Source organism: Tachyglossus aculeatus, chromosome 9, assembly GCF_015852505.1.
Source record: "Tachyglossus aculeatus isolate mTacAcu1 chromosome 9, mTacAcu1.pri, whole genome shotgun sequence".
Taxonomy (NCBI): Eukaryota; Metazoa; Chordata; class Mammalia; order Monotremata; family Tachyglossidae; genus Tachyglossus; species Tachyglossus aculeatus.
The window spans coordinates 2,029,788-2,047,623 of NC_052074.1; the positions used below are offsets into that span (position 1 = coordinate 2,029,788).

General features: G+C 47.5%; 2 protein-coding genes across 4 annotated transcripts in view; one reads left to right on the forward strand and one right to left on the reverse strand.

Annotated features, from left to right (window-relative positions):
* Nucleotides 1-148: 148 nt before the first annotated feature.
* On the reverse strand, nt 149-9,680 carry MCFD2 (multiple coagulation factor deficiency 2, ER cargo receptor complex subunit). Of its 2 annotated transcripts, none has more exons than XM_038751181.1 (4): nt 9,559-9,680; nt 4,237-4,395; nt 2,527-2,686; nt 149-434 (listed from the first exon to the last, which is right to left on the reverse strand). In XM_038751181.1, the coding sequence occupies exons 2-4, from the start codon at nt 4,377-4,379 to the stop codon at nt 303-305; spliced, it is 435 nt and encodes a 144-aa protein (XP_038607109.1). In that variant the 5' UTR covers nt 4,380-4,395; nt 9,559-9,680; the 3' UTR covers nt 149-302. The 2 variants fall into 2 exon arrangements, with proteins under 2 accessions (XP_038607109.1, XP_038607107.1); XM_038751179.1 differs by having other exon boundaries at nt 4,237-4,445.
* A 5,399-nt stretch (nt 9,681-15,079) lies between these two features.
* TTC7A (tetratricopeptide repeat domain 7A) overlaps nt 15,080-17,836 on the forward strand; it is a 64,452-nt gene continuing 61,695 nt past the window's right edge. For both annotated transcript variants that reach the window (XM_038751176.1, XM_038751177.1), the window contains exon 1: nt 15,080-15,353. In XM_038751176.1, the coding sequence (XP_038607104.1) occupies nt 15,191-15,353 (163 nt within the window). In that variant the 5' untranslated portion in view covers nt 15,080-15,190. The remainder of the gene's footprint in view (nt 15,354-17,836) is intronic.

Here is a 17,836-nt window from a genome sequence, read left to right on the forward strand (position 1 = left end):
ACCCACGACCTCCGACTCCAAAGCCCGGGCTCTTTCCACTGAGCCACGCTGCTTCGTGGTTATTATAAAGCGGACCCCCCCCCGGGCCCGTTAAAAAGTTCAACGAGGGGCCGGCCGAGCAGAAAGGAAGGAGAAGCAGAGAGGGGAGGGTCGGGGCCGGAGTCCTTTAAAAGCAAAACGCCGAAACGTGCGACGGGGCGATGCCGAGAAACCGAGGGCGAGCTTCTCCCCCCCTCCCGAGGCCCGGCGGAGCCGGGGGCGGGTTCGGAGTTCCGGATTCGGCCGCGGTGGGATCGGCCGGCCTACTCCAGGGACTTGGCGAACTCCGCGTAGTCGATGTAGCCGTCGTCGTTCTTGTCGTCGTCCCGGAGGACGTCGTCGATCAGGCTGGTCAGTTCCTCCTCCCGCATCGCCGGCGCCCGCTCGCTCCCTTCCTGGCGGAGAGAAAGCCCTCGTCGTCAACATCATCATCATCAATCGGATTGATTGAGCGCTTACTGTGTGCCGAGCACCGGACTAAGCGCTTGGGAAGTCCAAGTTGGTGACGTCTAGAGGCGGTCCCTACCCAACGGTGGGCTCACAGTCTAAAAGGGGGGAGATGGAGAACAAAACCAAACACACTAACGAAATAAAATAAATAGAATAGATATGGACAAGGAAAATAAATAAATAAAAAGAGTAATAAATATGTACAAACATATATACATACATATACAGGTATACAAACATATATATAAGGTATATACAGGTATATAAACATATATGCACATATACAGGTATATAAGGTATACAGGTATATATACAGGTATATAACATACATATCATCATCATCATCAATCGTATTTATTGAGCGCTTACTGTGTGCCGAGCACCGGACTAAGCGCTTGGGAAGTCCAAGTCGGCGACGTCTAGAAACGGTCCCTACCCAACGGTGGGTTCACAGTCTAAAAGGGGGGAGACGGAGAACAAAACCAGACATACTAACAAAAGAAAATAAATAGAATAGAGATGGACAAGTAAAATAAATAAATAAAAAGTAGTAAATCTGTACAAACATATATACATATATACAGGTATACAAACATATAAGGTATATACAGGCATATATACATATATACATATATACAGGTATACAAACATATATAAGGTATATACAGGTATATAAACATATACAGGTACATAAACATATATACAGGTATATAAGGTATACAGGTATATATACAGGTATATAACATATATCATCATCATCAATCGTATTTATTGAGCGCTTACGATGTGCAGAGCACTGTACTAAGCGCTTGGGAAGTACAAATTGGCAACATATAGGGACAGTCCCTACACAACGGTGGGCTCACAGTCTAGAAGGGGGAGGCGGAGAACAAAACCAAACATACTAACAAAAGAAAATAGAATAGAATAGAGATGGACAAGTAAAATAAATAAATAAAAAGTAGTAAATCTGTACAAACATATATACATATATACAGGTATACAAACATATAAGGTATATACAGGCATATAAACATATATACATATATACAGGTATACAAACATATATAAGGTATATACAGGTATATAAACATATACAGGTACATAAACATATATACAGGTATATAAGGTATACAGGTATATATACAGGTATATAACATATATATCATCATCATCAATCGTATTTATTGAGCGCTTACGATGTGCAGAGCACTGTACTAAGCGCTTGGGAAGTACAAATTGGCAACATATAGGGACAGTCCCTACACAACGGTGGGCTCACAGTCTAGAAGGGGGAGGCGGAGAACAAAACCAAACATACTAACAAAAGAAAATAAATAGAATAGAGATGGACAAGTAAAATAAATAAATAAAAAGAGTAATAAATCTGTACAAACATATATACATGTATACAAACATATATATAAGGCATATACAGGTATATATACATATATACAGGTATATAAAGTATACAGGTATATAACATATCAGCATTATCAATCGTATTTATTGAGCGCTTACTGTGTGCAGAGCACTGTACTAAGCGCTTGGGAAGTACAAACTGGCAACATATAGAGACAGTCCCTACCCAACAATAGGCTTACAGTCTAAAAGGTATATATATATATATACATATATATACCTTTATGTATGTATGCATGTATGTATGTATGCACATATATACACACATATATATACATATGTGTATATACACACACATATATACATGTATATATACACATATGTGTATGTATGTATATATGTATATGTGTGTGTGTATTTATATATATATATATATAAAGGTGTGTGTGTGTGTGTATATATATATAAAGGTATATATATATATAAAAGGTATATACAGGTATGTGTGTGTGTGTGTGTGTGTGTGTGTGTGTGTGTATATATATATATATATATATATATACACAGGTATACATATATACCTGTATAGGCGGGGCGGTCCCGCTGGGGGTCCGCGTCCCTCCCGGGCGGGCGGGCATCCCCCCCCATCATCGCTGCCGCCGCCGGCCCCCTCACCTCCTTGTGGACGTGGCTAATGGCCGTGGCCAGCTCCAAGCCGTCCAGGAGGTTGTTGCCATCGTAGTCGTGCATCTTGAAGTAGTGGAGCTGAAGCTCCTGCGGGGACATCTCCGCCTCGGGCTTGTCGACCACGCCGTCCAGGTGGTCCAGGATGTGGCTGCGGAGGGAAAGGGGCCGCGCGGCTGGTCCCCCCCCCCAACCCGGCCTGGGGGGCGGGGGGGCGGGGGGGCGGGGGCCCCGCTCCCGACGGACCCTTGGCCGTGGGGGTTTCGGGGAACGGCGGGCCGGAGCAGGCCGGGCGGGCTCGCGCCAGCCCGCGGACGGGGGGCCCCTGGACCACCCCCACGGCCGGACCGGCTCTTTCGGTGAAAACAGCCCGGGCTTTGGAGTCCGAGGTCATGGGTTCAAATCCCGGCTCCGCCACCTGTCAGCTGGGTGACTTTGGGCCGGTCACTTCACTGCTCTGGGCCTCAGTTCCCTCATCCGTCCAATGGGGATTAAGACTGTGAGCCCCCTGTGGGACAGTGCTTTGCACATAGTAAGCGCTTAATAAATGCCATCGTCATTATTCTTCTTCTTCTCTGGGCCTCAGTTCCCTCATCTGGAAAATGGGGATTAGGACTGTGAGCCCCCTGTGGGACAAACTGATCACCTTGTAACCTCCCTAGCGCTTAGAACAGTGCTTTGCACATAGTCAGCGCTTAATAAATGCTATCATTATTATTATTATTATTCTCTGGGTCTCCGTTCCCTCATCTGGAAAATGGGGATGGAGACTGTGAGCCCCCCCATGGGACAACCTGATCACCTTGTAACCTCCCCAGCACATAGTAAGCACTTAATAAATGCCATCGTTATTATTATTATTATTCTCTGGTCCTCAGCTCCCTCATCTGGAAAATGGGGGTGGAGACTGTGAGCCCCCCGTGGGACAACCTGATCACCTTGTAACCTCCCCAGTGCTTAGAACAGTGCTTGGCACATAGTAAGTGCTTAATAAATGCCATCATTATTATTATTATTATTCTCTGGGTCTCAGCTCCCTCATCTGGAAAATTGGGGTGAAGCCCGTGAGCCCCCCGTGGGACAGCCTGATCACCTTGTAACCTCCCCAGTGCTTAGAACAGTGCTTGGCACATAGTAAGCGCTTAATAAATGCCATCATCATTATTATTATTATTATTATTATTATTCTCTGGGCCTCAGTTCCCTCATCTGGAAAATGGGGGTGGAGACTGTGAGCCCCCCATGGGACAACCTGATCACCTTGTAAGCACCCCAGCACTTAGGACGGTGCTTGGCACATAGTATGCGCTTAATAAATGCCATCATTATTATTATTATTATTCTCTGGGCCTCAGCTCCCTCATCTGGAAAATGGGGGTGGAGACTGTGAGCCCCCCGTGGGACAACCTGATCACCTTGTAACCTCCCCAGCGCGGTGCTTGGCACATAGTAAGCGCTTAATAAATGCCATCATCATTATTATTATTATTCTCTGGGCCTCAGCTCCCTCATCTGGAAAATGGGGATGGAGACTGTGAGCCCCCCGTGGGACAACCTGATCACCTTGTAAGCACCCCAGTGCTTAGAACGGTGCTTGGCACGTAGTAAGCGCTTAGTAAACGTCATTTTTCAGTTCGACCGGGCACGGAGGGAGACTGGCCCGTGCCGCCCCCGTCCAATGCCCCCCGCCCCGCTACGCACTCTTTGTCCTGCACCATGCTCCGGTCCAGACGGCCGCCTTGGGGGTGGCCGTCCACGTGCTCTTCGGCCGAGCCCAGGCCGCACAGGAGGAAGGCGGCGGTGGCGGCGGCGGCGACGAGGGTGGCACGCGTGGAGCCGCGCATGTCTCCGGGTCCCTGGCTGGAGGGCGGACACGGGGCACCGTCTCGGGAGGACTGGGGCATCGCGCCCTAGGGCGGAGAGGGCACAGTTTCCTTCCTTCCTTCATTCATTCATTCAATCAATCAATCAATCGTATTTATTGAGCGCTTACTATGTGCAGAGCACTGTACTAAGCACTTGGGAAGTACAAATTGGCAACACATAGAGACAGTCCCTGCCCAACAGTGGGCTCACAGTCTAAAAGGGGGAGACAGAGAACAGAACCAAACATACCAACAAAATAAAATAAATAGGATAGAAATGTACAAGTAAAATAAATAAATAAATAAATAAACGAGTAATAAATATGTACAACCATATATACATATATACAGGTGCATATATATATTGTATATATGTATATATATATATATATATATATATATATATATATAAAATCAAGCCTATTTATTGAGCACCCGCTGGGTGCAAAGGACTGTATTCATTCATTCAGTCGTATCTATTGAGCGCTTCCCGTGTGCAGAGCACTGGACTAAGTTGGCAACATAATAATAATGATGGCATTTATTACACGCTTGCCCCCCTCCATCCCCCGTCTTACCTCCTTCCCTTCCCCACAGCACCTGGATATATGTAAATGTTTGTACAGATTTATTACTCTATTTATTTTGCTTGTCCATATCTATTCTATTTATTTTATTTTGTTAGTATGTTTGGTTTTGTTCTCCGTCTCCCCCTTCTAGACTGTGAGCCCACTGTTGGGTAGGGGCTGTCTCTATATCTTGCCAACTTGGACTTCCCAAGCGCTCAGTGCTTTGCACACAGTAAGCGCTTAACAAATGCCATCATTATTATTATTATTAGTACAGTGCTCTGTACTAATTTGTACATATTTATTACTCTATTTATTTTGCTTGTCCATATCTATTCTATTTATTTTATTTTGTTAATATGTTTGGTTTTGTTCTCTGTCTGCCCCTTCTAGACTGTGAGCCCACTGTTGGGTGGGGGCTGTCTCTATATCTTGCCAACTTGGACTTCCCAAGCGCTTAGTGCTTTGCACACAGTAAGCGCTTAACAAATGCCATTATTATTAGTAGTAGTAGTACAGTGCTCTGCACACAGTAAGCGCTCAATAAATACGATTGATTGATTGATTGATTGTTCTAAGCGCTGGGGAATTTACAAGGTGATCAGGTTGTCCCACGGGGGGCTCCCAGTCTTCATCCCCATTTTCCAGATGAGGGAACTGAGGCCCAGAGAAGCGAAGTGACTGGCCCAAAATCACACAGCTGACGAGTGGCGGAGCCGGGATTTGAACCCATGACCTCTGACTCCAAAGCCCGGCCTCTTTCCGCCGAGCCACGCTGCTTCTCTACATATATACACATATGTATAGTTGCACATACCAATCAATCAATCGTATTTATTGAGCACTTACGGTGTGCAGAGCACTGTACTAAGCGCTTGGGAAGTACAAGTTGGCAACATATAGAGACGGTCCCTACCCAACAGTGGGCTCACAGTCTAGAAGGGAGAGACAGACAACAAAACAAAGTAACAAAATAAATAAATAAATAATATATAAATAAATAAAGTAAATAGAATAGAATAAATAGGTACAAGTAAAATAAACCGGGCTTTGGAGTCAGAGATCATGGGTTCAAATCCCGGCTCCGCCAATTGTCAGCTGTGCGACTGGGCCAGTCACTTCACTTCTTTGAGCCTCAGTTCCCTCATCTGGAAAATGGGGATGAAGACTGGGAGCCCCCCCGTGGGACAACCTGATCACCTTGTCACCTCCCCAGCGCTTAGAACGGTGCTTTGCACATAGTAAGCGCTTAATAAATGCCATTATTATTATTATTATTCAGGGAGGGGGGAAAAATTTTATTTTTCTGAACTACAGAGAAAGAGAAAATCAGTCCAGGCTGGTGGCGGTGGGAAGGTCAATTTTTTTTTTTCCTAAATGGAGGACTCTGGATTCTTCCCCAAGGCTAAAGGTAAATTGCATCAGCTTCCTTATCTGGCTCTCCCAAGTGCAAACTCACCAGCCGATAAGGCCACAGAATAATAATAATAATGGCATTTAGTGCCCTTCGTCCCTGCCCCCCTGGGCAGAGTTGCCCAGGTTGCTGTTGGAGAATCAATCAATCAATCAGTCGTATTTATTGAGCGCTTACTGTGTGCAGAGCACTGTGCTAAGCGCTCGGGAAGTCCAAGTTGGCAACATATAGAGACGGTCCCTAACCAACAGTGGGCTCACAGTCTAGAAGCAGCGTGGCTCAGTGGAAAGAGCCCGGGCTTGGGACTCAGAGGTCATGGGTTCTAATTCCGGGCTCCGCCACTTCTCTGCTGTGTGACCTTGGACAAGTCACTTCTCTGGGCCTCAGTTCCCTCATCTGGAAAATGGGGATGAAGACTGTGAGCCCCACAGGGGACTTGTCTTTTAGACTGTGAGCCCACTGTTGGGTAGGGACTGTCTCTATGTGATGCCAATTTGTACTTCCCAAGCGCTTAGTACAGTGCTCTGCACATAGTAAGCGCTCAATAAATACGATTGATTGATTGATTGATTGATTGTCTGCTGTGTGACCTTGGACAAGTCACTTCTCTGGGCCTCAGTTCCCCCATCTGGAAAATGGGGATGAAGACTGTGAGCCCCACAGGGGACAACCTGATCACCTTGTATCCCTCCCCAGCGCTTAGAACAGTGCTTGGGACAATGTAAGCACTTAACAAATACCATCATCATTATTATTATTATTATTATTATTATTATTATTATTATTATTATTAGCTTGTATCCACCCCAGCATCTAGAACAGCCCTGGCACATAGTAAGTGCTTAACAAACAGCGTAATTATTATTATTACGTGGAACAGAGACTGTGTCCAACCTGATTAGCTTGTATCTACCCCAGCGCTTAGAACAGTGCCTGGCACATTGTCAGCACTTAACAAATATCACTTTTGTGGTGGTTATTATGTGGGACAGGGACTGTGTCATTCATTCATTCATTCAATCGTATTTATTGAGCGCTTACTGTGTGCAGAGCACTGGACTAAGCGCTTGGGAAGTCCAAGTGTCCAACCTGATTAGCTTGTATTTACCCCAGCGCTTAAAACAGTGCCTGGCACATTGTCAGCACTTAATATCATCACTTTTGTGGTGGTTATTATGTGGGACAAGAACTGTGTCCAACCTGATTAGCTCGTATCTACCCCGGCGCTTAGAACAGTGCCTGGCACATAGTAAGTGCTTAACAAATACCACAATTAGTATTATTATTATTAATGAACAGTGAACAGTGGTTGGCACCTAGTAATCGCTTAACAAATGCCATCATTATTATTATATTATTATTCTCTCTGCCTCAGTTCCCTCATCTGTAAAACGGGGGGTGAAGACTGTGAGCCCCCCGTGGGACAACCTTGATTACCTTGTATCCCCCCCCAGCGCTTAGAACAGTGCTTGGCACCTAGTAAGCGCTTAGCAAATGCCATCATCATTATTATATTATTATTCTCTGGGCCTCAGTTCCCTCATCCGTAAAATGGGGGTGAAGACTGTGAGCCCCCCGTGGGACAACCTTGATGACCTTGTATCCCCCCCAGCGCTTAGAACAGTGCTTGGCCCATAGTAAGTGCTTAACAAATACCCACATTATTATTATGTGCGAGGCTCTGTTCTAGGCGCTGGGGAGGTTACAAGGTGATCAGGTTGTCCCACGTGGGGGCTCAGAGTCTTCATCCCCATTTTCCAGATGAGGGAACTGAGGCCCAGAGAAGTGAAGTGACTTGCCCAAGGTCACACCGCTGACAACTGGCGGAGTAGGGATGTGAACCCATGGCCTCTGACTCCAGAGCCCGGGCTCATTCCACTGAGCCACAATGCTTCTGCTTCCCTAATTAGCTTCTCTAATTCTCTAATTAACGCACTTGTCAGCAGTGTGACCTTGGGCCGGTCACGTCGCTTCTCTGGGCCTCAGTTCCCTCATCTGCCAAATGGGGATGAAGACTTTGAGCCCCCCGTGGGACCGCCTGATCACCTTGTATCCTCCCCAGCGCTTCGAACAGTGCTTTGCACCCAATAAGAGCTTAACAAATGCCATTATTATTATTATTATTCCCAAGGGTCATCGTGTCCAGCCCCCTGCCTCCGTACCGGCTTAGAACAGTGCTTGGCACATAGTAAGCGCTTAACAAACGCCATAATAATAATAATGATGATGATTATTATGATGATGATTAATAACAATAATTATTATTATCACTTCTCTATGCCTCAGTTCCCTCATCTGTAAAATGGGGATGAAGATTGTGACCCCCCCGTGGGACAACCTGATCACCTTGTAACCTCCCCAGCACTTAGAACAGTGCTTTGCACATAGTAAGCGCTTAACAAATACCATCATCATCATCATCATCATCAGTGTGACCTTGGGCCAGTCACTTCGCTTCTCTGGGCCTCAGTTCCCTCATCTGCCAAATGGGGATGAAGACTTTGAGCCCCCCGTGGGACCGCCTGATCACCTTGTATCCTCCCCAGCGCTTCGAACAGTGCTGTGCACCCAGTAAGAGCTTAACAAATGCCATCATTATTATTATTATTATTATTATTATTCCCAAGGGTCATCGTGTCCAGCCCCCTGCCTCCGTACCGGCTTAGAACAGTGCTTGGCACATAGTAAGCGCTTAACAAACGCCATAATAATAATAATAATGATTATGATGATGATGATGATTAATAACAATAATTATTATTATCACTTCTCTATGCCTCAGTTCCCTCATCTGTAAAATGGGGATGAAGATTGTGACCCCTGATCACCTTGTAACCTCCCCAGCGCTTAGAACAGTGCTTTGCACAGAGTAAGCGCTTAACAAATACCATCATCATCATCATTATTCCCAAGGGTCATCGTGTCCAGCCCCCTGCCTCCTCCCCAGCGCTTAGAACAGTGCTTTGCACATAGTAAGCGCTTAATAAATGCCAATTATTATTATTATTATTATTATTATTACCGGCTGGTACCTGATACCCGCCCCAAAGAGGGCAAGCAAGATTGAATGAATGGATGAATGATAATGATAGTATTTGTTAAGCGCTTACTATGTGCAAAGCACTGTTCTGCTACCTACTGGACTCCACGGTGACCCCTGACCCCGCGGACTCACCTGGACGGCTCCGCTCCCTCGGGCGGCCGGTCCCGCCGCCAACCGCACTCTAATGGCCCTTCGCGGCCGCCGTCCGCACGCTCCGGGCGCCGCCGCGCATGCGCCACCCTTTCTAGGTCCGGCCTCTCTGGCGCCGCTGCGCATGCGCCCGGCCTCGCCTCCCGGCACCGCCGCGCATGCGCCGCCCCCTCCCACCCTCCCATTGGCTGCCGCGGCCTGCGCTCGCGGACGGCTCTGGGGGCTCCACGTGGCCCGGGCCCCGCCCCCTCCTGGAGCCCCAGCCGCCCGCGCGGAGGCCTGTGGGAAAACCGGTTGCTAGGAGACGGCGCCGGCCGCACAGGCCGGGCCTGACGCTGCCTTCATTCATTCATTCATTCAATCGTATTGATTGAGAGCTTCCTGTGTCCATCCCCCCCAGCACCTGTATATATGTATATATGTTTGTACATATCTATTTATTTATTTATTTTACTTGTACTTATCTATTCTATTTATTTTGTTAGTATGTTTGGTTTTGTTCTCTGTCTCCCCCTTTTAGACTGTGAGCCCACTGTTGGGTAGGGACTGTCTCTAGATGTTGCCAGTTTGTACTTCCCAAGCGCTTAGTACAGCGCTCTGCACATAGTAAGCGCTCAATAAATACGATTGATGATGATGATGATGATGAAGAGGACTGTACTAAGCGCTTGGGAAGTCCAAGTTGGCCACATCTAGAGACGGTCCCCACCCAACAGTGGACTCACCGTCTAGAAGGGGGAGACAGACAACAAAACCAAACATATTAACAAAATAAAATCAATAGAATAAATATGTACAAATAAAATAAATGAATAGAGTAATAAATACGTACAAACATATATACATATATATAGAGAGACGGTCCCTACCCAACAACGGGCTGTCTAGAATCAATCAATCAAGCGTATTTATTGAGCGCTTACTGTGTGCAGAGCACTGGACTAAGCGCTTGGGAAGTCCAAGTTGGCCACATCTAGAGACGGTCCCCACCCAACAGTGGACTCACAGTCTAAAAGAGACAGACAACAAAACAAAACATGGACAGGTGTCAAGTCATCAGAACAGATAGAAATAAAGCTAGATGCCCATCATCATCATCATCATCATCAATCGTATTTATTGAGCGCTTACTGTATGCAGAGCACTGGACTAAGCGCTTGGGAAATCCAAGTTGGCAACATATAGAGACAGTCCCTACCCAACAGTGGGCTCACAGTCTAAAAGAGACAGACAACAAAACAAAACGTGGACAGGTGTCAAGTCGTCAGAACGGATAGAAATAAAGCTAGATGCACATCATTAACAAAATAAATAGAATAGTAAATATGTACAAGTGAAATAGAGTAATTTCATTCATTCATTCGTATTTATTGAGCGCTTACTGTGTGCAGAGCACTGGACTAAGCGCTTGGGAAGTCCAAGTTGGCAACATATATATACCCAACAACGGGCTCACAGTCTAGAAGGGGGAGACAGACAACAAAACACAACATGTGGATGGGCGTCAAGTCGTTGGAACAAATTGAATTAAAGCTAAATGCACATCCTTAACAAAATAGAATAGTAAATATGTATAGAGTAATAAATCTGTACAAATAAATCTTCCCCATTTGAAATATCCAAGGCCTTTGGCTTGGGGAAAGGGACTTTTCAAGTGTTTGTTCTGTGCCGAGCAAACACTGGGCTGAACCCTGCAATCTGATCAGGCCCAGTTCCTGTCCCACATGGCAGGCAGGGGTAGCAAGGCAGTTTAATTCATTCATTCGTATTTATTGAGCGCTTACTGGGTGCAGAGCACTGCACTAAGCGCTTGGGAAGTCCAAGTTGGCAACATATAGAGACGGTCCCTACCCCACAACGGGCTCACAGGCTAGAAGGGGAAGACAGACAACAAAACAAAACATGTGGACAGGTGTCAAGTTGTCAGAACAAATAGAAATAAAGCTAGATGCACATCATTAACAAAATAAATCGAATAGTAAATATGTACAAGTAAAATAGAGTAATTTCATTCATTCATTCGTATTTATTGAGCGCTTACACTGTACTAAGCACTTGGGACGTCCAAGTTGGCAACATATAGAGATGGTCGCAACGACGGGCTCACAGTCTAGAAGGGGGAGACAGACAACAAAACAAAACATATTAACAAAATAAAATAAATAGAATAAATATGTACAAATAAATAGAGTAATAGATACGTACAAACATATATACATGTGCTGTGGGGAGGGGAAGGAGGTAGGGCTGGGGGGATGGGGAGGAGGAGAGGAAAAAGGGGGCTCAGTCTGGGAAGGCTCCTTGGAGGAGGTGAGCAGACCGGGCCGGCCACCAGCATCATCATCATCATCATCATCATAATCATAATAATGATGGTATGTGTTAGAGATAATCATAATGATAATAATTATCGTATTTATTAGAGAAGCAGCGTGGCTCAGTGGAAAGAGCCCGGGCTTGGGAGTCAGAGGTCGTGGGTTCGAATCCCGGCTTCGCCATTTGTCAGCTGTGGGACTTTGGGCAAGTCACTTCACTTCTCTGGGCCTCAATTCCCTCATCTGGAAAACGGGGATTAAGACTGTGAGCCCCCCGTGGGACAACCTGATCGTTCTGTATCTACCGCAGTGCTTAGAACAGTGCTCGGCACATAGTAAGCGCTTAACAAATGCCATCATGATGATGATTATGACTATACTAACTGCTAACATACTAGTACTAACATACTCACATAGTGCTAACATACTCACATGGTATTAACATAGGAAGCACTTAACAAATACCATTAGTACCCAGCGCCTAGAACAGTGCTTGGCACATAGTAAGCACTTAACAAAAGCCATCATGATGATGATTATGACTATACTAACTACTAACATATTAGTACTAACATACTCACATAGTGCTAACATACTCACATGGTACTAACATAGGAAGCACTTAACAAATACCATTAGTACCCAGCGCCTAGAACAGTGCTTGGCACATAGTAAGTGCTTAACAAATGCCATCATGATGATGATTATGACTATACTAACTACAAACATACTAGTACTAACATACTCCCATAGTGCTAACATATTCATTCATTCATTCATTCAGTCGTATTTATTGAGCGCTTACTGTGTGCAGAACACTGTACTAAGCGCTTGGGAAGTACAAGTTGGCAACATATAGAGACGGTCCGTACCCAACAGTGGGCTCACAGTCGGAAAAACTTAACAAATACCATTAGTACCCAGTGCCTAGAACAGTGCTTGGCACATAGTAAGCGCTTACCAAATGCCATCATTATTGTGATTATGATTATACTAACTACTAACATACTAGTACTGACATACTAACATAGTACTAACATAGACTGTGCGCCTGTTGTTCGGTAGGGACCTTCTCTATATGTTGCCAACTATGTGAGCAGGTAAGTACTATCAATCAATCGTATTTATTGAGCGCTTAGTGTGTGCAGAGCACTGTACTGAGCGCTTGGGAAGTACAAGTTGGCAACATATAGAGACGGTCCCTACCCAACAGTGGGCTCACAGTCTAAAAGGGGTTAGTTAGAGAAGCACAGTGTTAGTATGTTAGCACCATGTTAGCATGTTAGCACTATGTGAGTTACGAACATACGAACACAGTACTACTCACGGGCTCACACAGTGCTAACATGTTAACACAGAGAAGCAGCATGGCTCAGTGGAAAGAGCCCGGGTTTGGGAGCCAGAGGTCATGGGTTCTAATCCCGGCTCCGCCACTTGTCAGCTGGGTGACCTTGGGCAAGTCACTTCACTTCTCTGGGCCTCAGTTCCCTCATTTGGAAAATGGGGATTAAGACTGTGAGCCCTCCGTGGGACAACCCGATCACCTTGTAACCTCCCCAGTGCTTAGAACAGTGCTTTGCACATAGTAAGCGCTTAATTCATTCAATCGTATTTATTGAGCGCTTACTGTGTGCAGAGCACTGGACTAAGCGTTTGGGAAGTACAAGTTGGAAACATATAGAGACAGTCCCTACCCAACAGCAGGCTCACAGTCTAGAAGGGGGAGATGGACAACAAAACAAAACATATTAACAAAATAAAATAAATAGAATAGTAAATATGTACAAGTAAAATAGAGTAATAAATATGTACAAATATATATACGTACAAACAGGTGTTAAATGCCGTCATTATTATTATTATCATTATTTTGACGACTTGACACCCATCCACATGTTTTGACTCCTGACTCCATCACTTGTCTGTTCATTTATTCATTCAATCGTATTTATTGAGCGCTTACTGTGTGCAGAGCACTGGACTAAGCGCTTGGGAAGTCCAAGTTGGCAATATATAGAGACGGTCCCTACCCGACAGCGGGCTCACAGTCTAGAAGGGGAAGACAGACAACAAAACAACACATATTAACAAAATAAAATAAATAGAATAAATATACACCAATAAAATAACTAAATAGAACAATAAATCCGTACAAACATATATATATATATATATATATATATATATATATATATATACAGGTGCTGTGGGGAGGGGAAGGAGGTAAGGCGGCGGGGGGCAGGGGGAGATGTTAAGCACTTAACAAATACCATTTTAGTATATATTAAGAGTGTGAGCCCACTGTTTATAATAAATAATAATATATAATATATAATTATATAATATAATAATAATATATAAATAAATAAATTTATTTATTTATTTTACTTGTCCATATCTATTCTATTTTATTTTGTTAGTGTGTTTGGTTTTGTTCTCTGTCTCCCCCTTCTAGACTGTGAGCCCACTGTTGGGTAGGGACTGTCTCTATATGTTGTCAGCTTGTACTTCGCATGCGCTTAGTACAGTGCTCTGCACACAGTAAGCGCTCAGTAAATACGATTGATTGTTGGGTAGGGACTGTTTCTATATGTTGCCAACTTGGACTTCCCAAGCGCTTAGTCCAGCACTGTGCACACAGTAAGCGCTCAATAAATACGACTGATGATTGATTGACCGTCTCTATATGTTGCCAACTTGTACCTCCCAAGCGCTTAGTCCAGTGCTCTGCACACAGTAAGCGCTCAATAAATACGACTGATGATTGATTGACTGATTGATAATAAATGCCATTATTATTATTATTATAGGGACCGTCTCTAGATGTTGCCAACTTGTCCTTCCCAAGTGCTTAGTCCAGTGCTCTGCAAACAGTAAGCGCTCAATAAATACGACTGATGATTGATTGACTGATTGCTAATAAATGCCATTATTATTATTATTATAGGGACCGTCTCTAGATGTTGCCATCTTGTCCTTCCCAAGCGCTTAGTCCAGCGCTCTGCACACAGTAAGCGCTCAATAAATACGACTGATGATTGATTGGCACCCACTGGGGCTGCCACGGTGCAGAGGCAAAGGAGGGGAGCCAGTGCTTGGCACCTAACGGGCGTTCCCCAAATAGCCCCGGCCCGGCCCCGCCTCTGTGACGTGTGCCCGGGGAGGGGAGGAGGAAGAGGACCCACGGACACAGGCTGGCACAGCAGCAGGCACAGGCCTGGCACAACTAGGCACCACAGGCCTGGCACAGCAGCAGACCCAGGCCTGGCACAGCAGAGGCCAGCTCGGGGTGGGCGGCTATGTCGGGCCCTGGGGGGCCCGGGGGGGCCCGGCCCAAGGTGGAGGCGGAACTGGAGCGCTGCCGGGCACTGGCCCACTGGCACCGGGTGCCCCCCTTGGTCCTCCAGCTGCAGACCCTGGGCAACGCCAACCCCAGAGACTCCCCCGACGCCTGCCACACCGGTGAGTCCCCAGGCCCAGACGGACACCCGGGCCCTTGGGGGGGGGGGGGGACGGGCACCCCCTTCCTGGGCACCGCCCCAGTGCCCACGGCCACGGGCATCAAGGCCCTGGGCACAAAGGCAACGAGCATCAAGGCCCTGGGCACAAAGGCCACAGGCACCAAGGCCGTGGGCACAAAGGCCTTTGGCTTGGCAGGCGGATTCCCCCTCCCTGGGCTCCCCTGGCACTGCCCCAATGACCATGGGTACCAAGGCCATGGGCCCCACGGCCACGGGCATCAAGGCCCTGGGCACAAAGGCAACGAGCACCAAGGCCCTGGGCACAAAGGCCACAGGCACCAAGGCCATGGGCACAAAGGCCCTTGGTTTGGCAGGCGGATTCCCCCTCCCTGGGCTCCCCTGGCACCGCCCCAATGCCCATGGGTACCAAGGCCATGGGCACAAAGGCCCTTGGCTTGGCAGGCAGATTCCCCCTCCCTGGGCTCCCCTGGCACCACCCCAAGGCCCGTGGGTACCAAGGCCATGGGACCCCACGGCCACGGGCATCAAGGCCCTGGGCACAAAGGCATCGAGCACCAAGGCCCTGGGCACAAAGGCCACAGGCACCAAGGCCGTGGGCACAAAGGCCCTTGGCTTGGCAGGCGGATTCCCCCTCCCTGGGCTCCCCTGGCACCGCCCCAATGCCCACGGGTACCAAGGCCATGGGCCCCACGGCCACGGGCATCAAGGCCCTGGGCACAAAGGCAACGAGCACCAAGGCCCTGGGCACAAAGGCTACAGGCACCAAGGCCATGGGCACAGAGGCCCTTGGCTTGGCAGGCGGATTCCCCCTCCCTGGGCTCCCCTGGCACCGCCCCAATGCCCACGGGTACCAAGGCCATGGGCACAAGGGCCCTTGGCTTGGCAGGCGGATTCCCCCTCCCTGGGCTCCCCTGGCACCGCCCCAATGCCCATGGGTACCAAGGCCATGGGCGCCAAGGCCATGGGCACAAAGGCCCTTGGCTTGGCAGGCGGATTCCCCCTCCCTGGGCTCCCCTGGCACCGCCCCAGTGGCCATGGGCACCAAGGCCATGGGCACAAAGGCCCTTGGGTTGGCAGGCGGACTCCCCCTCCCTAGGCTCCCCTGGCACCACCCCAATGCCCAAGGGCACAAAGGCCACGGGCACCAAGGCCATGGGCATAAAGGCCATGGGCATCAAGGCCCCAGGGGTGGGTGGGTGGGGGGGGGGGACTCCCCCTCCCCGGGCCCCCTGGCACCTCCCCAGTGCCCACGGGCACCAAGGCCACTGGCACCAAGGCCCACCGGCACCAAGGGGCCTTCATCCCCATTCTACAGATGAGGGAACTGAGGCCCAGAGAAGTGAAGTGACTTGCCCAAAGTCACCCAGTAGATAATAATGATGGCATTTGTTAAGCACTTACTAGGTGCCAAGCACCGTTCTAAGCGCCGGGGGATACAGGGTGATCAGGTTGTCCCACACGGGGCTCACAGTCTTCATCCCCATTTGACAGATGAGGTAACTGAGGCCCAGAGAAGTGAAGTGACTTGCCCAAAGTCACCCAGCAGACAAGTGGCGGAGGCAGGATTAGAACCCACGACCTCGGACTCCCAAGCCCGGGCTCTTTCCACTGCTTCTCACACTACATCTTCCTAGGCCTCAGTTTCCCCCCCTGGAAAAACGCCCCCGCAACCCACACCCCCCAGTCTTCGTGCCGGCTTCGCCCAAAGGGAGGGCCCCCTCCATCACCCCCCCCACCACCATCAGCGCCTACAACAGCGCTCGGCACATAGTAAGCGCTTGACAAATAATAATAATAATAATGGTGTTAAGCGCTTACTATGTGCCAAGCACTGTTCTAAGCGCTGCGGTAGATACAAGGTAATCGGGTTGTCCCATGGGGGTCTTACATTTTTAGTCCCCATTTTCCAGATGAGGGAACTGAGGCCCAGAGAAGGGAAGTGACTTGCCCAAAGTCACGCAGCTGACAGCCGGCGGAGCCGGGATTTGAACCCATGACCTCTGACTCCAAAGCCCGGGCTCTCTCCACTGAGCCACGCTGCTTCTGCAACCAGCAGCAGCATCATAAGGGTCCCTGAGAGGCGCCGACTCTGTGCCAAGCACTGTTCTAAGCGCTGGGGTAGACACAAGGCCCTGCCATCCCACCTGGGCATCACTGTCTTCAACCCCATTTTACAGAGGAGCAAACTGAGGCCAGAGAATAATAATAATAATAATAATAATAATAATAATAATAATAATAGCATTTATTAAGCGCTTACTATGGGCAAAGCACTGTTCTATCATTTATTTATTTATTACTATTTATTTATTTATTACTCTGTTTTACTTGTACATATCTATTCTATTTATTTTATTTTTTTAATATCAATCGTATTTATTGAGCGCTTACTGTGTGCAGAGCACTGTACTAAGCGCTTAAATATGTTTTGTTTTGTTCTCTATCTCCCCCTTCTAGACTGTG